This window comes from Gopherus evgoodei, chromosome 4, assembly GCF_007399415.2.
Source record: "Gopherus evgoodei ecotype Sinaloan lineage chromosome 4, rGopEvg1_v1.p, whole genome shotgun sequence".
In the NCBI taxonomy this organism is placed as follows: domain Eukaryota; kingdom Metazoa; phylum Chordata; order Testudines; family Testudinidae; genus Gopherus; species Gopherus evgoodei.
In genome coordinates this window covers 52,392,294-52,412,388 of record NC_044325.1, presented here as the reverse complement: position 1 = coordinate 52,412,388, position 20,095 = coordinate 52,392,294, and the positions used below count along the sequence as shown (strand labels likewise).

Sequence of the window (20,095 nt, the reverse complement as noted above, 5' to 3'; positions counted from 1 at the left end):
AGCCAAATTTTTTTAGTAAAAAAGGGAAGCACCAGAGAAGGGGGTTGGCTAATGAACAGGTATAGAGAGGTAGAGAGGCAACAGAGGCAGCAAGAAGAGGCAGCACAGCCAGCAGAGACAAAAGAGAAGAGGTGAGGCCAGAGTCTCTCTGCTTCTGGCCACGATGCTCTCCCCCCAGCCTCCGAAGCAGCTACAGCTCCGGGGCTGGCAGGCTGTGGCCACGCTGCCCGGCCCCACCCCCCAGAACAGGCTGTGGCCGTGCCGCCTGGCCCAGCCTGCTGGAACATGCTGCGGCCGCACTGCCCAGACTGCCGGAGCATCTCCAGCCAGGCCAGAGACATCCTCTCCTGGCCCTCTCCCCAGATAAGGTGGGATGGGATGGGATGGGATGGGAAGAGTGGGGGGGTCCTGGGCTAGGGTCATTGGGGGGAGGGTTACAGGGGTTACTCCCCTGACCCCCAGCTTCTCCCCTCCCAGAAAAAAATTTCCCCAGTAGTTGCTGTCCCAGCTTGTCAGGGTAAGCAGCTGGCGCACCGGGACACTTTGTTTACTTAGGTTTACCTCGATGCCTGCAGACACTTCAAGGTAAACAAACCATCTTAGCCCACCAATGGTTTATCCTGATGGCCCAGGAGCCAAAGTTTGCTGACTCCTGAATTATAGGGTCAGCTTATGAACTGGTTATAAAAATTTTCTATTTTTACTTATCCATCTTGGGGGGGAAGGGTCAGCTTATACACGAACTGGCTTATGATCGAGTATATACGGTAAGACAGCTCCAGCTCTGAACATTTTACATTGTCAATAACTATTGTACAGATGACCAACAGCTGAAGTAGTAGTCCTTTATTACAAAGTCCCCCAGCACCAAGAACTAGTAATAATGAAAAAAATCACAGTAGATAAACTAGGATGTTTCCCTATCCTGTTCTTTTCATAGGGCTTGTCTACATACTTTTGTATGTACAGTACAACCTGCTAGAGTGGATGCAGTTATATCAAGGTAAAGTGGTCGTACCGGTACAGCTTATTCCCAAACAGGATGGGAAATATCACTGGACACAAGGAACAGTTGACAAATCCCCTCTTTTTTCAGTCAGAATTTACCTGTACTCTCACTTTCTGTAAGAAAAACCTGAGCAGTACAGCAAGTAGCAGAACATTAGAGAAGGAGGTCAGGTTTTTTTAAGGTTAAAACAAATTCTCCAATTCTTTACAACTTGACAGGAATACACCTTATGCAGACTGACAGATTTTTTTCCTAAAATTAATATGAAACTCAACATTAGACATTACTATAGCAATACAGTGTTACCTGCAAATTATATGTAGATCCTGGTGTATCATACAAGTAGAGAGGTAGACGTTCAATAGATTCTAACACTGCTATCAATTTCCGAATTAATGCAACTGCTGGACGACTGTGAAGGGAAGCAGTTAGACATTACAAAAATTACCTCACATTGAAAATTCAAGAAAATGTTTTTGAATAAATCTCAGGGGACAGCAATGTTTTGTTTTCAAGTTTGGAAGAAAGGTGAAATCAGACAGTTTAAGAAGATAACTTGACAAATGTATGGCACTCCTGTATTTACCAAAATGTTTAATTATTTCAATTAAAAATATCTAACCAACATTTAAAGATACAGGTCTAATGGTCTTTCTTCCTTGGTACCCTATCTTCCACAGCTGAAGGGACATTTGGCGACCCTTTAGCACTGGAAGTTGTTTTCAGCCTACAATTCAACATTCTTCCCATGTCTTCCAACTCCTTGTTTTTCTCTGTCCCCCCTACTTCCTCCTTCCTTCAGCTACTCAATACTGTTAGGCCTTCTTAATTCCCTTAGGGTATATCTACACAGCAAAGAAAAACCCATGGCTGGTTCATGCTGGCTGTTTCATTGCTGTGTATATTTCAGAGCTCAGGCTGGAGCCCTGTAGAATGGGAGGGTTCCAGAGCTCAAGCTCCAGCCCAAGCCCCGAAGTCTACAAAACAAGAAAACAGCCCCACAGTCTGAGCCAGAGTCAGCTAGCAAGGACCAGCCATGAGTTTTTCTTTGCTGTGTAGACATACCTTTAAGTTGAGGCTTGCTTCAATACAAATTTCCTGATGATATTCTGCACCAGGGGACTTAGAGATTGATGCAGCACAAGCATCACAGAAAAAATGAAAAATGCAATTTTTTTAAGTTATGGGTTTCTCACTTTTGCTGTAGAACCGTATCAGAATCAAATATGAACTGATGGCTGCAGGCAAGATATGCTATCAATTGAATCATGTCAGGTACTCTGGATGTTAATTGCCAAATTGCATAAAATCAGACTAAGTACCAGGTGGAAGGGTACTAGGATAATGAAATATTGGGACTAAAAAAAATAAGGCCATGGAAAAAAAGAGCAAGACAGGAAATAGTGGGGCAGGAGAATAGTGAATCTCTGGGCTAGAAAACACATCTGATACATAACAGTGGGGAGAAATCAGATACCATCAAACTGTACCACAGAGCCACAAAAAATGACAAATCAAGAAAATAAATGTGAGAAATTAAGAATATAAATATTTTCAAGTAACTATGTATAAAAGGCACCACACATTAATGACAACATATGTATTTTGTGAATACCCTCTGCAAATTAATTTCTCTAATGTCTATTTAAGTAAAACAACACTCCAACATGTTTATGTCAGTCTATAGTCACTAATTCCACAACTGCTAAACAGTCTACTATGCCACTGTACAATGAAAATGCCCACATATGACTGATTAATGTGAAACTACTTTATGCCCTTATGAATTAGCATAAATAGAGCAAACTGGTCAGTCAATTAGTACTTTAAATGGCAGATGCTGTCACTTAAGACTAGTTTTCCATTTCACCACTGGAAGACCAAAACTAAAATGAAAAACCCCAGAGCAAACGTAGGTCTTATTTTGTGTTACTGCTTCACAAAGGAATGCACGTATTTTGTGTTTTTACCTTTCATCATCTTCATTTTCACTGAATGCTGTTTTGAACACATTTATTCTCTCTACTAGTTGGCTACAATCTTGTTTCACATCTAAATCCACATTCTAACAAAAAAGAAAAATATTAAAATATGTAAAATAGTGCAAAGTAATAAATATATTGCTTCTTTACACTGAAAAATGAACTTGTTCACACTTACTGACTGCTATCAGTACAAAAATAAAGAAAGAAAAATTAAGCAAATCTGAAAAAACTTGATTTTATCTGTTGGTAACACACAAACTTCTGCTTTTATGTTTTAGAGAGAGAGAGAGAGAGAGAGAGAGAGAGAGAGAGAGAGAGAGAGAGAGAGAGAGAGAGAGAGAGAGAGAGAGAGAGAGAGAGAGAGAGAGAGAGAGAGAGAGAGAGAGAGAGAGAGAGAGAGAGAGAGAGAGAGAGAGAGAGAGAGAGAGAGAGAGAGAGAGAGAGAGAGCTAGCTAGCTAGCTAGCTATGCAGACTTAAACCAGCTGAAGTGTGCGCACGCACACACACACACTCTTCAGCGGGTTTAAGTCTGCATAGTTCTGTTTAAGTCAATGAGAAGCTACACTTATTTACACCAGAGGAGGATCTAACCCTTTATTTTAAATTGTTCCATTTTTAAAGAAAATTGTACTTTTTTCAACACCTCCAACTTTTTAGTAAACTTACATTATTTAAAACAGTAAGAAGTGCCTGCACTAAGCCACTACTGCACATTTCATATGGTGAGATAGTGTTTTCATCCTTCAACAGCACAATTAAGTTTTCTAAAGCAGTCTTCATTAAATCTCTCCAAGTATTTTCTCCCTCAATGCACTGGAGACAAAGAGAAGCATGAGACAAGTTAGTATAATTTAACTGAAGAATTATTCCAAGTACTACTACATATGCAGTTTTTGAGAAAATATGTAAAAATTGTAAACATGAACATTTCATGTCTAAACTTATTGCAACTTTTCCTTGTTTCATGACAGATACATTAAGATATGAAAGCCTGTACTTACCTGTCTGTTTGTATGAAGTTCCCAAGATGATTCTAACTGGGTTGCTATGTTCCTTAATGTTACAACTACTCCTCGAGGCATGCTTTCAACAGCTTTAAAATGATCATCATATAAATCTCTTGCCACAGTTCGTACCTGCCAAAAATTATTCTAAGGATCAGGATTAAAATATTCTTTTTATATTTTAGTATGCACACTTAGCCTCCTGAGGTGTATGGATGTCTCATAAGTAACAGCATACGAAACTGAGATAGGACAGTAATTTTGGTCTTGCCTAAACTTCCTTTCTAAAAATTGAAACTGGATTGCTCATCTCCAATTGAAGTAGCTCTTCACTGTAACTATTGCTCAGCAATTCACATCTAGCATAATCTCCCCCTCTCTATAGCCCATTTTCTCTCCCCAATCAAAGCTTCCATACTCTCCAACACAAATGAAATTCCTAGAGATACTCTGGCATAACAATCAAGTAACACACCACCACCACAACAGATGGCACTGCCAGAATGAAAATCTTTGTAGAGGGTGAATTTACAATGCCAGGAGAAGGGTAGGAGCCCCTACTCTCCCCGTAAGATGATACCTTGATGGCAGGGGGGAGAATAGTGGCAGGCTAGACAAAAAAAGACCCTTCTACACATGGCACCATAGCCTGTTTCACAAATGCTCCTCCTAGAAGGTGCTGTTGTTACCACTGAGGTGCTCCACTTCAGTCAGGAGACGCTCCATGAGGAGATGAAGACAGAAAAAAGAGTAATGGATAGTGAAGCATACAGAATAGCTACAGAGCAAGTGGCAATATTTTTCTGAGCTTGGCAAATTATAATGGTTCAACATCCACAACAGAATAGATTATCTTGATGTTTAGAGAGGGTACAAATATAAAAACAACTGTAGTTTAATATTTTATCATCATCTTTATTCAGAACTGGAGGAGAAGGAGATAACAGGTTTGAGAGAAATGCGACAACTGTACTAAAGATGTCCATGACAACAGTATTTAGATGAGTGGGAAGGAATATAAACTGATCACACAACCACAAAACTAGAGTAAGGGTAATCACACTGCCTTGGCAAACTGCATATTTGTACATTGAAAACCTTAGTGCATGTTGCTAAATCTCAAGCACACGTGCCATGCTTACAAAAAAGCTAAATTTGTAACTGCAGACACCACACACAAAGGTTACAGAACCTATATGAATTGCTTATCTGTGTCTATGTTTAAACTCATATTCTAGACATGTTAATCTCTTCATAGTGAAGGTCAAAACTAACTTTCTATTATAAACCCACTTTTTCCTAACACTCCATCCCACTTCACCAATATTAAACCAACTCCCCAAAAAATTTTCCTATGTGATCTTACACAAAGGAAGAAGTTTTTCTAAAAAGCTGAGGCCAATAGAAGGCATTCATTAAGTGAATATTCAGGAAATTAGGTATTTTGCTTTTCTGAATTTTTCGCCTCATAATAATGACTTGTGTTCTGTGCGGCAATTACTTGGTACAGATTCTGGATTTCTGCAACACTTCCTCCCTTCCTACTCCAAGACTTCTTCCTTTCCCTGCTCCTCATCCAACCGGAACAACAGAACAGTATTTACGTTTATTTTTATATTAAATTCAATTTTACATTTCCTCCAGATTTACATTTTCCATGTGATACATATTTTTGTATTAACAATGTGTAACTGCATTACAAAAATTGTTGTGGAAAAGCTGGAGGCTTTGAGGTTCAGAAGGAAGATTGGACTTTTGGGATGTGGTTTTGGTTTTCATGCCCAGCTAAAGTTTTTGGTACTTGGGAAGGGATGCACGTCTTATTTCTCCCCTCATTTTGAGGAGGGAAAGAAGTGACTTGCCATTCTGGAGCAGGAATTTTAATTTAGCTAATTTATATTTCTTGTTCTCACCATTGCCACCCTTCCCAGTAACTGTCCCAGGGCACCCCCTCCCAATATCTGTCACTTAATCTAGCCCTGAGTTACCACCAAATTGAGGTGTAGATAGGCACAAGACACTTTTCCTCAGGGCTATTGTTGCATGCTGTCTGTAGACTCAGGCAGATAACACTGCATCACCATAGGTACCAAGCATATTTGGTTCATATTCTGCAAGTTTCAGTCACAACCATAGGAGTTAGAGGCTTGTTTTAAGAAGGAGAAAGTTTAGTTTCTGGAACACAATTAAGAATAAAATGCAAATATAGAGCCATTTGCACAATCCCATAACGGTATAATATCTGTAAAACAAAGTGCCCGAAGTTCAGGTTTGTTTAATTTGCTGACCTTGCCTAAAACTGGCATTTTGGCAATTTTCAGAGAAGTCTGAGATGGGAAAAATTAGTTCTTCTCTGACTGAATTTGTTCCCAATCAAATGACAATACTTCCATTTATTTAAATGGGAGCAGGAACAGGCAGGTCTGAAAAGTAATTTTTGTAGGAAACAAGTACACAGGTCTTATAACTTTCTCTGTTTGTGTCACTTTGCATAGGTGTGAACAGGGAGAGGTGACATCTTTGTTTACAGCAATTAATAAATGTACACAAAACAGGGAGTAATATTTTAGAGGATGAGATTTATCTCAATGAGAAGATTAGGCTTGTCAGAAACAGTGGATGAGAGCCATAAAATTACTGTTGATTGAGAGAAATTACATTTTTTTTTTAAACCAACATGGCTCAATTTCTCTCAAATCTTAAAAAAAAATTGCCCATAGTTCAATTAATACTAATTTGGTTGTTAAAAACCTCAGTTATAGCAATGCGTCTCTTCATAACCTAAGAAAAATTAAGAATATACCAAACCACAAATTTGATTAGAAGTACAAAAATGAAACACATTCACAAACCTTTTGCTTTGTTTTCTCTAACTTGGATTTCAGTTTTCTACCTCTTTTGCCAGTCCAGCCAGTCACAAACTCTGATCCTGCAAATCAATTTTAAAAATTCTTTAAAATTTCACAATACTTAAAACACACACACACACACACACACACACTTCTTCCCTGCCCATATCTGTTTATTACACATACCTACATACTCACCCAAAGAGGTTTCAGCAGTAAATGAATGTTTAGTTCCTCTATTGGACTCAAAAACAAAGCCTGGTAGATCTTCTTTTAATATTGTAGCTTGCTGACCATCTGAATTGTGGATAGCAATTTCTCCTTCTTTCAAACAGGTGAGTGACCAATTTCCCACAGTAAGTTTAGTGGGCCCAGGTGCTGATAAAATTGGCTGACTTGTGGTAGATGGCTTTACTTGGCTTCGAGCTCTTTGTAACTTCTCTAAGAATTCACTTCTACTTTCTATTTAAAAAACAAAACAAAACACACACACACACAATTTTCCAGTGCTTGACTTTAAACTTAATATATTTCAAGCACAAGTTGTTTTTTTTCAGGAACAAAGTTTGACTTTAAGTATACTCAGTGCAAAATTTAATTTTAGATTAAGGTTCTTTCAAAAACATTTTGAACTCCAGCCCTCTGTATCTATGCATTAGAATAGGATTTAATTACATGACTACACAAGAACTGCACAATATAACTTTTCTCATGTAACAGAGAAGAGATATAATGTTTGTTAGAAAGTATAACACAAAGTGAAGTTAAACAAATCCATGTTAAACGTTAAATTAATCTTGTAAAATTCTAGTAAGTAATTTACATCATTACTGTTACTGTGAAGTTCTCTAGGAGCCCAAACAACAGTAATAGGAGCCCAAATCAACCCTCCAACAGAAAAACACACTAAAATGGAAACAGCATTTGCAATATTGAAGTTCAAAAGGGGGTTGGGAAGGAGACTGCAGTGAGAAGCAACAGTTACTCAATATTAACACAAGGGGGCTGCTGCAGATTCAGGAGACCATGCCAAGGAGATGCTACTACTCCCAATCTGCTGACTACTTTTCAGGTGCTTTGCTCCATATAGAGGGGAACATCTTACTCTGACAGTTTATTTATAATATTTTTCTCAACATATGGAAACTAAACTTAAAAAGCCTGTCTACAGTTGTTATATCTCCTAAATGATCATTTGATTTTGACCAATATTAATAGTTTAAACAATATACTGAAAGCCGTCGTGTAGCATCATTCAAGGGACTGACAAAATCAATTATGTATACGAGATGAGACAATATTTTAATAGAGGAGGAACAGAACAATATCCAGTATATCTGAGAAGAGTTTAGGTAGTCTCAACCTAGGCTGCCTAACAATTATCTCATATAGCTGTCATTATACAGTGTTTTCTATAAAGGTGTGAAGTTAAGCAATATTAAACCCCTACAAGAATGCTCTGATTCAGAAGTAGAATGGCCTCAGTTCACACTTAAAGAATTGTCTACATGAACATTTAGTTTGTAGGCAACTTGGATATAAACATACTTCACACTAACCTGCCGCACACAAGTGTTCGTGTGGACCCTGCTGATACACACTAACAGTTCCTTCGTGTGCTTGGATCTACACGAGATAGATCAAAGCAGACAAAGGAAATGTTAGTGTGCACCAACAGGATCCACGTGGACATTTACTGCATGGTAGGGTATGCAGGGTAGATTTACACCTCAGCTTACCACAAACTAAACATGTGGATGTGTCTTGGATTAAGGAAAAGAAAACCAAGGCCACTTTACTTCTGAATGAGAGCATTCATAAAGTGGTTTAATATGCTTTAACTTCACACCGTTAGTTAATTTGGCTTAACTTTCCTGGATGTTCCTGTGTAGAAAAGCCCTAACTTGGTTCTGTGAGGTTGATCTAGTAAGATACCTATCCAAAGTGATCAAGAGTGGCAGAATAGCATCCGTATGTAATTTATTATTATTTTTATTATTTTGTGAGTGGGTGAAAAGATGTTGAATTACAAAGGATTGCTGTTGAGCAATAGAACTGAGTAGTGTGAATAACACAAAGATACAAACTCTATATAGAGTGTATAAGTATACAGTGGACATCTTAGAAAAGTTCTTTTTACCCCTCTTCACATTTGTTTAATATTGGTTGGCTTGAATTTTTAGGAGACAAATTCAAACTTCAGTGCAAAAATCACAATAATTTAAATTTGAATTTTGAAATTTAAAGCGAATCAGGGAAATCTTACATATGCCTACTTGCATATTATCACAACACTTGTCAATATGGTGTACTATATGTAAAAGTTTAATTATGATTTAACTAGATAAATTTAGAAATGTTTCACGAATTAATTTATTTAATTGTAACAATGCAGGTAAAATGACAAAAAAGAGTCCAATAATGCCAGGCAGTAAAGAAAATATTTTTACACCTCTAAAGACTGCATGCTTAAATCATTTTATGCATATAAATTTGTTTTGTACTATATAGTAAAATGTATATACATTTATACAACAGTAAAATGGCCATTTTTAATGGTTACTGTGTTTTAACTTCATATCTTTAGTTAATTCAGCTTAATGTTCCTCAGGGTCCCCATGCAGAGAAGCCCCACATCTGCAACTAAGGCCATGTCTACACCACAGGTGCTACAGAAGCACACTGAGGCTTAGGTTGATATAGCTATGGTGCATGGGGGGGGGTGGATTTTTCATACCCTTGAGAACAATAGCTATGTCAACCTACGTTTTAAGTGTAGACCAGGCCGAAATATTTGACTGCAAATATTACGAGGCCTATTTTAACATGCTTCACTAGATAAGGCTGAAATTAACCTTATATTACAAGCCTGATTTTTATCTGCCCTCACCCTGACTTCACCAAAACAAATACAATCTCACTGAAGTTTCACAGATATGATCTTAAACCAGGATTTAATATCATATTTCTAGGTCCCCATATAGAAAAGCCCTAAATTTGCATTACGTGGACTACAGCAACCCAGCTACAATGCTGTAGCTATGCTAATCCCCCCTTCTTTTCCCCCGACTCATCTGAAACAAATCAGACCTGGAATCTGGGAGCTATAAGGATTTCAGAAAGTTCATTATCTTCTAGGGCATTTTCATAACTACCATTACCAGTTGAGCTAAGAAGTTAGAAATTTCTTTTAATCTTTTTATCTTGGCAAGGATTGGTGGATTTCACTATAATATTTTATAGATGGATTTAACAAAAAAAGTTATTAAAAGTGGTTTCCATATAAGTTATAACCTAGAAACAGATTTATTCAACTCCAGATGACCCTAGTCACATTGATATAATGGGCTGCAGGAGGAAGAAAGTACACTGAAGGATGGAAAGTGCATCTAGCAACCTAGAAAGCACTCCCCAAACAAATCTACTTCACATGTCTCTCCCTTTGCTCCCACATCAGTATAGTTTTCTCTTCATAAAGGGAAATGGGAAGGCATGGGAAACTTGGTCTAAGGTCAAAACCATCCTTATTAGATGTCCTTCATCAACATGTCTGTCTCATAAAAGCTACAGTGTGGACCATCTTTTAGAGAGGAGAAAACAGATCTAAATTTGCTTTAGTGATTACGTTTTTCTATACTTTTATTTTTCAAATATAATCTTAACTTTGACATTCCACACTAACATATGAATAAATGACAAAAAGTTTAAGGGTTTTTCTCTTTTAACAGTACATATTACCTCAAGTTAAGATTCTTTTTCTTGGAATTTCCATTAGCTTTCAACAGTGCAACTCCAACCTTCTCTTCTCTGAAGTTTCAAGCCACTAGGCTGATAAAGCCATTACACCCTGTTTCAATCCTGAACCACAACGCCCCGTTAACTAAATTTCACAAATTATTTAGTGGTGTAACACCACAATACAGCTGATGATTTACAAATGTATGAACTGTTGCACTTGTGAAAAGATGAAACAAAGAAGATTGCTTCTGCCTCCTGGATAATAGCAGCAATCAACATGCTCAATTAATAGAAGTTGCACATTCTGTACAGAGTATAGAAAATATGTTGCAGGATACTTATAGTCCAGGTCTGTCACCTAATCTCCTTAACAACCAGTTGAGACACTGTGACATGTTTCCCAAACTTGATGAGAAACTTGCCTTTGTCTTCCAACACAGGCAATTTCACTCTGCCAGCTAAAGCAAACAGTAAATTAACATTACAACCTGTTTTCCTGGGATGGCTACTACAAAGTGCCTTTAATGATTGGGATGATAAAATTATGTTTGCATGAAAAATCAAAACAAAATGAAGTTAATACACACACATTTACTGGCAAGATGTTTTCTGAACATAATCACCAAGAAAGTCAATTTATAGTCACATACTATTTAACAGAAGCATCACAATTAATTGACCACCTTCTATCTGTTTAAATGCTTTACTATTTAGTAAGCCAATTTCTGTAAAACAGAATAGATCAAATTACACAATATAAATAAACCAAGATTTCATCTATTGTGAAAATGAGAAGAAATTATACCTGAACTATCTGATCCTCCTTCAGGACTTCCACTTGAATACATTGTTGCCAGTTTTCCGTCCAAGATAAATCTGAACCATCCATTGCTACCATTAGACAGTTCCAGGGCTGCTGCATCACTCCAGATATACAAGCAGTCCCTTCCCCTAATGATGGACCACTCTCTCCAGTGATATGGTTTACCCTGCTGCAGTTCTTTAGCATCCTCTTGGGGTTCATCCTCCTGCAAAGTTAGATAAAATAACATAATTCAGGAAAGAGGTAATTTAAATATACTTGCTGTAAAAATACAGAAAGTTAGACAGAGAAACTAAACATTCAAAAATATAAAAGTAAGCTGTAAAATACTCATTTTAAAAGTTTTTGTTAAGGCATGTTTAATGAGATAATCTGAATAAGCAGCAGTTCTCTCCATAAATTACCCATTAAAATTATAAAGGTTATTAAACACCTACCTGTTGGAGCAGCCATCTCAGTACAACAATCGTATTGTGTGGGGGCACTGACAAGGAGGAAACTTAACATAAGAGACTACAAAACAGTTTCCATCCTGCTTTAACAAGATAATGTTTTATTGTCTACTATTTCAACATATTTAATTTTTGAACTTCTAAGATTTTCTTGTAGTTAAACCTATTTAAGTGTTCCAGGTGTGTTGTTCATTTCCTTCAGAGGTCTGTAAGTACAGATCTACCATTGTGCTTTTTCTACCCACCACCCAAAAAAAAGCTTTCAGTTTAGGCAACGTTGCATTTTTTGCAACTTGTTCTCCAGTGGTATAGCATTACATCACCTAGAGGAAAATCACCAAAGGTGATTAGATGAGTCAAAGTTAAAGTTGAATGGATGATGGAAATTAGCTGGAATGGTAGCGAGTGGTCAGTTACATGGTAGTTAGGAATTGATACATTAAGTACTGTACATTAAATATGCATTCTCAAATTTTCTGTATTTCAAGGGAGTATTTTCTTAGTTATGTTTATTTTAAGAACATTATTGTGAGGTTTAGAAATGTTAGCTATTTAGATATCACTATGTTTAAACTACAGTTGAAAATAGATTCATAAATCCTACTTATCAGTTATATTTCAGTAATTTTTCAAAGCACTTTATGAATATCAGCTAATTAATCCCTACAACAATTCAAAGAGTTAAGTATTATCTCTATTTTACAGATGGGAACACTGGGAGAGAGCTTGATTTCCTGTTCAGATGCATATTACATTACCGAACAGAACAATGGAGTCAATTTAACAGAACATATTCATCAAGTACTATTATTATTGGTTTTATTTATGTATTTTTTCACATTGTCATGAAGTTGAAAGATGTAGAGACAGAAGACGGCTTTGTAGAACAGACAAAGCTAGATAACGCTGTGCTTACTTTCTCAGGTTTGGACTCCTCTTCATTCTCATCATCAGAAGATGGTCCTGCCAAAGTTGACACTTTACTAATTACACCCAGCCTAGCAAGCTGGTCTAGAAAAAGGTCACCACCTTTATCTACCAAATCCCTTATGATTTGCAAGGCTAGCAAGTGGCCATCATCATCATCCTGCAAGAAATTGGCATAGGAGGGAAAGAAGAAAGGAGAGGGGTGTTTACTGCAAGCCATTTCAAATTTTAAGCATTGCACAGCTTAAACTGTTCACATTACGGCCTGTTGATTTATCAAAATTAAAAAACATCTGGTCAAAGACAAGATGATAAGCTATGGCCTAATATCAAGTAATCACAAAACACTGATCTTTATTTCACAGACAGATTCAATACATTGAAAAAGCGGTACAAAAAGTTAAAAGGGGGCAATTTTTTGTTTCTCAAATACAGTGCTATATCATAAATAATAAAAAGAATAACCTTACCTCTTGATCAAGGACAGTAGCAGTGATCTCAACCAATACTGTGGGCAGGTTGTGACCAGCATCAGAATCACAAACCTCTTTTAACAATGCTTCAGAACAAAAATGAATCATTTTTCTAATGAGGGCAAGACTTGCTTTCCTTTAAAAATTAAAATAAAAAATTATTCCTTGCAAAGCTAAACAATCATACAACAAGTGATAAAAACTGTCTCAAAAAACGAGCTCCAAAGGTTTTTGTATTCTACTTATTATTATATTATCTCTACAATTCATATCTGATAACTGGGACTGAAATATTGGAATGTCAGCTCAGTTTTAATTATTTTAACCTATATGTAAATAGAATCAAGAAGTCCTCCTCTTCCTCCACACCTTATCTCCGTGCAACCTTACTCAACCACTACCTCTCTGGAGATGTCTAACATCTCTCTCTACTCCTGGCTAAACCACACTGGATTTGCTTCTCTGTCTCCTTCCTGGATATCCAAATCCCAACAACCTCAATACATCGAAAACTCAACTCCTCTTTCCTCGTCCATTTACTTTTAGAAAGACAAAGGCTTATGGCAAGAAGGGACCATTAGATCATCTAGTCTGATGTCTGTATATAATAGGTCATTACATTGCACCTGGTTACTCATGTATGGAACCCAATAACTGTGTTTAACTAAAGCATAATGTGTGTTTGACTAATGTGCATCTTCCAGAAAGCCATCCAGGCTTGATTTGAAGTCATCAAAAGACAGAATCTGCCACATCCCTCAGTAATTTGTTCCAATGGTTAATCACTCTCAGTGTTAAACTGTCTTTTTATTTTAATTTGAATTTGTCTGGCTCAACTTCCACTCACTGGTTCTTGTTATGCCTTCTCCACTAGATTAAAGACCCCTTTAGTACCTGATCCTGGATGTCTACACTGCAATTTTATAGCTGTGCAGCCTGAGCCCTGTGAGCTCAAGTCAGCTGACAGTGTTTTATTGCAGTATAGACATACCTTAAGTCTCTCACGTATGGCATTTTCTCCAGCCTTCTGATAATTTTTGTGGCTCTTGTCTGCATCCTCTTCAACTTTTTTTTAACACCCCTTTTAAAAAGTGGAGACCAGAATTGCATGCAGTATTCTACGTTATACAAACACCAAGGATTACATTAGTCCTTTTTGCCAAAACATTACACTTGAAGTTCAGATAGAGATGCTTGCCTACCACGACCCCTCCACCCTTAATCCCGCTATCCTCTCCATTCCAAAGAGCTGCAACCTTGCCGTTCCCTTCAACTCCTCTCTTCCATTACCTTTATCAACAGCATAAATCCTGACAGTTCTTCCGGAATATGCCCTTTTCTCTTCATGCCCAAAGAGTAAATCTTTGTCCTGATTATTTCCTGCCTTGGCTATGATAACCTCTTTGCAGGCTTTCCAGACTCTCTCTGTACTCTTTTCAATCTGTCCAAAAAACTGCTCCTGAAATTTTATCTGCCATTCCAACTACAGCCCTGTTCTTTCTTCAGTACTCTTCACTGGTTACCACTTTCTTTCTGCTTCAAATTAAGCTGTTCCTCCTGGCCTTCAAAAAGCTCTCTAAACTAGCTCTTCCCTAGCCCCTTTGCTCTTATATATTTTTATTTGCCCAATCCATCTGACTAGACATCACTTCTGGTCCTTCTCCCAGTCTACTATGATTTCTGTATTACCGTAGCAGCAAGGGACACTAACTGAGATCAGGAGCCTATTGTGTTAGGCATTGTGCAAACATAATACTCTTTGTGACTTCTCCCATGCAGCATCCCAAAGCCAGAGCATTCTCCCTTAGCCTGTCACATCTCACCCTGCTTTCTCCTCCAAGCCTCTTGCTAAAATACACTTCCTACAAGACACCTGTAAATCCTACCTCTCTCTACAAAGAAAGAAAAATATTTAGAAGCCCTAAGTAAAAATCATGGAACATATATGCTAAATTTCTGTTCAATCACATTGCTTTTCATTAAATGTCACATCAAACTATTGAGGTTACATGTGCTTTATCCTTACAATAGTAAGTACCAGGATGAGTGCAGCAGAACTTTTCCCCACCCCGAGTCTCCACATTTTAAAAAAAGATCATTAGCCACTTGCAAATATCAAATTTTCAGACAATTTAGCTAATTATTGAAGAAATAGTACCCTATTGAGATTTTCTATTGAGTTAAATCACAAATGTTTGTATAAGTAATAGACATACCACAGGTGTATGGATACTGATTGGTATGAATAATTATTACCTTATGGAAGGTAGCATAGTTTGTTGAAATGTTTGTGCAAAAACAGGCAATAGTCTTTTCAAGTATATAGGTGCCATTTCTGGATCTCCTTTGGGTTCATTACATTCTTCTTCATCTTTGTTTGCATCTCTCTTTTTCTTTTCATCTCCTTTATTAACTGGACACATCCAGTCACCTGCAAAATGTAATTTTTTTGGAACAGACATTTACTGACCCAATCTTTTTCCAACAAATAAAACTGAAATATCCATCTCCACTCATTGCTGGGAACCTGACCACACATACACATACTTCTAGAAAACAGATTATTTTTGCAACACGGTATGTGGCAAATTAAGGGCCACATACTGAAAGCACTACTAAACTTCAATAGGAAAACTCACAGAAAGAGTTCTATATTAGATGCTTATACCCAAACAGTTACTATTTTACTCCACTATGCCTCTACCAGGAGAAAACGAAGGGAAGAAAAATGCAAGCAATACCACTAGAAGAGAAGAGTCAGGAAATAACAATTCACACTAACCTGGAGACTGAAGAATAGCCACCACTTCACTGTGCCCCCTTTCACGAGCTTTGTCTAAAGGAGTTTTCCCATCTTCATCTCTCAAATCAGGGTTCGCACCATGTCTCAGGAGAGTCTACAGTCAAACAAATTTTGAGAGAAAACTAATAAAATTCCTTTTCTAAATAACTAACCCTATTATCAACCTGCTCATTCCTCGGCTTCACATGAACGTATATACAATAGAAGCACATTGTGTGTGTGTGAGATACTTCCAATTGTCTGTGAAACAAGTGCAAGTGGACTTGCACTTGTTTCACTGACCTAGCCGCACCAGAAGCTAGCTTTCCAATACAGTAGAACCACAGAGTTACGAACACCTCAGGAATGGAGGTTGTCCATAACTCTAAAACATTTATAACTGAACAAAACGTTATGGTTGTTCTTTCAAAAGTTTACAACTGAACACTGACTTAATACAGTTTAGAAACTTTACTATGCAGAATAAAAATGCTGCTTTCCTTTCTTTAATAGTAGTTTACGTTTAACACAGTACTGTACTTTTGGGGGGAGGCGGATGGGGGGGGGGGAGAGAAGAGTGTCTCTGTTGCTGCCTGATTGCGTACTTCTGGTTCCAAATGAGGTGTGTGGTTGACTGGTCAGTTCGTAACTCTGGTGCTCCTAACTAGGAGGTTCTATTGTACAAACAGTGGAGATGGAACATGATGAATTTAACTATTTGAGAACACACTTACGTTAGACACTTTACATCACAGAAGTTATCTTATTTTGTAGGAAACTTTAAAAACTACATGTACAACAGAATTTCTGCTTCAAAAACAGTACACAAGTTTGAATTCACACCTTTGCCACTTGCGGCCTTCCAAAACATGCTGCATAATGTAATGACGACGACCTCTGACCTCTGTTAACATCAGCACCCCTTTCACAGAGAAATTCCACCTGTAAAATATAAAGAAATGGAAGCTAGTTTCTTCATTTATACATCTCTTTGCACAGAGAATTAAATAATTTGTATTACTTAATTTCAGTTAATGCATTTAACTTACCATTTCCTGAGTTCCAAAAGCTGATGCCCAGTTTAAAAGAGTTTGTCCTACATCATCCATAAAATTTACTTCAAAAGCTGAAAGTATTAGATACAAGATAACTAATTAAAGTCACAGTACAATACATTCAACACAGTTAATTTCTGATAAAGTAACAATGTACTATTCTTTTGTGTCTTTAAACAAACTTTAAACATTCTCAACAGATTTCTAAAAATATTCTGAAAGTCTTAGTTATGAATCAAGGATGAAGAACAAGTGGCTAGATTCTCAGCATCACCACACTTTTAGGAGTCTAGAAAAGCACTAGGATTCACAAAGACTGAGTTCCACATCTACTCTTCTTATACAATAAATGGGGAGAAATAGGCACTTCGCAAAAGCCAGCACAATAGATGGCTGCTCACCTCAGCAAGCCAATGGGAGGAGTCAAGCCCCAGAGCACATGCTAAGCTCCATCACCTCAGAGACAGGAACCAAAGCCTGGGCTCCAGGAAGATGCTTCCCTTTGCTTGGATTTCTCAGCTGCAAACCCCTTCTTGGTGTTAGGCGCCAATGCCATTTTTGCAAGAAGCTGTTCCTCTATCCCCCCATTTTGTGTAAGTTCATCTCTAGGGGCTCAATTTAGTAGGCAAGCTCTGACTATGCTTACTGATCAGGCCCTGCCAGCGAGGTAGGTGGAAGAATGCACAAGTACTCCTCGTTCTTTTTGCTGATATAGACTAACACGGCTACTAGTCAGAATTCTATATTTACCCAGTTAGTGAATTACTCTGTGGCTTACACATCCAGACTCCTGGCATGGGGCTGCTGTGTGCAGCTCAGAGGAAGCAACATAAGCGCTTAGTGAACTTTACTGCAAATATTCCAATACTGAACAATTTTAGGCACTCCCAGGATTCAGGGACAGCTTTGTGAATCCAAGTGAGGTCTGGTTCTGAGATCTAAGCACCCAAGGCAGCAGTTAGGCACTTAAGTCCTTTTGTGAATCTAGCCCAAAGTAAGGACTGTTAACAGAAAGAACGAGCCTATATTAAGCAATGTACATTAACTCACATTGTTGATAAGAGCTTGAAGATATCAACTACTCTGACATTATTTAATTTACTATAAAAGTTAGACTTTGAATTAATGAAATATACAATCTTCAGAATATTTCTGCCTACCTCCTGTGTCAATAGCATCTATTAGTGCATCAGTATCTTTACTGCGGATGCAGTCTATCAGCTGCCGATGAGAACGTTCCCCAGAACTATCCAGTCTACGCAACCCTGGGATTCTGCCTGTAGATCCAGCATTAGACTTTGGCAGGGCCTTTCGCCCTTCAAACAGAAGCACCAAAAGAAGATCTACTAAACGCATGGTATCCAGTACACATCGTTCATCACCCTGTAATGCACTTTCTATAGAATCTGGAAGTTCAGATCTTAGGAGATCCTGGAAATAATTAAAAGTCTGAACAATAAAAAAATATATAGGACTTTAGAAAATACATGGTTTTATTTCCATATGAAATGTTTCTTTTTTCCTTTACAAAAAAACACACACAACAATGTTATCACGAATAGAGGTATTTTAAGTATATTAAGAAATAATTTTTAAATTTTAAAGAAAAATATTGAAGAAGTGAAGAACTGTAGCATTTAAATGATTCTTACGTGTGTTACTACTGGAGAGCCTCTACAGAGGGTTGACAACAGACTCACAATAGTTGACACCTGATTACTCAATTTAGAGTCTGCAGCTGTAGATGGTGCTCCAGTGCTGCTCCGACCCGGTTTGCAAGCTGAAGATGGTCCTGATGCTATACCACCAGCTGCTGCCATGCGTGATAACAACTCCTCAGTTAGTCCATGTTTGGCTAATGGGGCTGGATCAACTCCACGACGTGTAAATCTGTCAGCTAATGAAGCAAAACATCTAAGCGCTCCATCTGAAACCTGCGGAAGATATACATAAGATGCTCAAGATGGGTCACTTAAGGAGAATAGAGGCTCACTATATAAACATAGAGCAACAGTGCTTTAAGGAAGGGGTTCTCAAACTATGGGTCGGGACCTCAAAGTGGGTCGAGATCCCATCTTAATGGGGTCGCCAGGGTTGGTGTTAGACTTGCTGGGAGCTGAAGCCCGAGCCCCACTGCTTGAGGACGAGGGCAAAGCTTATGGGCTTTAGCCCAGGACAGCAGGGCTCAGGTTACATGCCCCCTACCCAGTGCTGAAGACCTTGGGTTTTGGCTTTAGCCACCCCTCCTAGGGTGGTGGGGCTTGGGCTTTGGGCCCTCCAATCTAGGGTGGCAATCTCAGGCTTCGGTCCCCACTCCTGAGGTCATGTAGTAATTTTTGTTGTCAGAAGGGGATTGCAGTGCAGTGAAGTCTAAGAACCTCTGCTTTAAAGAAAAGCATCAGCATTATAAGTACAATATCTTAGCTATCCTAAATTATAAAAATAAATTTTAGAGCAGTTTTTAATAGTACCTATAATTGTTTTAAGATCTCCACGATGGAGATATTGAAACAATGAAAGCTGTGATTTTACCTATACCTCCCACTAGAAAGTGCAGTTTGACAAAGTTTCTGAAAAACAAAAACACAATTCATCATTTACATAGGTGAAAAAGAGAAAAACTTTTGAAGTAGCTCTATGAATACAGCACTAGTAAAAAAAATGGTAGTTTATCAAAGAAACTAAAGGTTTCTCCTTAAATTTTACCTTAAATGTTGATAGTTCCCCCTTTTACACATTTGAATACTGAAATGCAATTTGTTCCTTCTGAGGGACCATGGCTAGCCTCAGCAGGTCACTGCTCTGAGAATCACAACCTTTAGAATAGTACACATTAGTTCTGCATTGTAGCCGTCCCCTTGGCTGGAACAGCCTATTTCACATATTAGGTACGGCTATGGGCATGTGTTGTTCTTAATATTTCCAGGAATATATCTAATCCAGATGAGTATCATCTCTCCCATAGACTATTCAGTCATTCATCTAGCCTTCTTAGAC

General features: G+C 37.9%; 1 protein-coding gene across 1 annotated transcript in view; it reads right to left on the bottom strand.

Moving 5' to 3' along the window:
• Nucleotides 1-20,095, bottom strand: part of HECTD1 (HECT domain E3 ubiquitin protein ligase 1) — a 98,055-nt gene that overhangs the window by 43,203 nt on the left and 34,757 nt on the right. Inside the window, 15 exon segments of the mRNA XM_030559995.1 lie at nt 1,316-1,421; nt 2,980-3,074; nt 3,662-3,808; nt 3,997-4,131; nt 6,852-6,928; nt 7,047-7,310; nt 11,392-11,614; nt 12,778-12,948; nt 13,259-13,397; nt 15,518-15,692; nt 16,044-16,158; nt 16,887-16,985; nt 17,093-17,169; nt 18,259-18,529; nt 18,751-19,032. Of these exon segments, the coding sequence (XP_030415855.1) occupies nt 1,316-1,421; nt 2,980-3,074; nt 3,662-3,808; nt 3,997-4,131; nt 6,852-6,928; nt 7,047-7,310; nt 11,392-11,614; nt 12,778-12,948; nt 13,259-13,397; nt 15,518-15,692; nt 16,044-16,158; nt 16,887-16,985; nt 17,093-17,169; nt 18,259-18,529; nt 18,751-19,032 (2,376 nt within the window).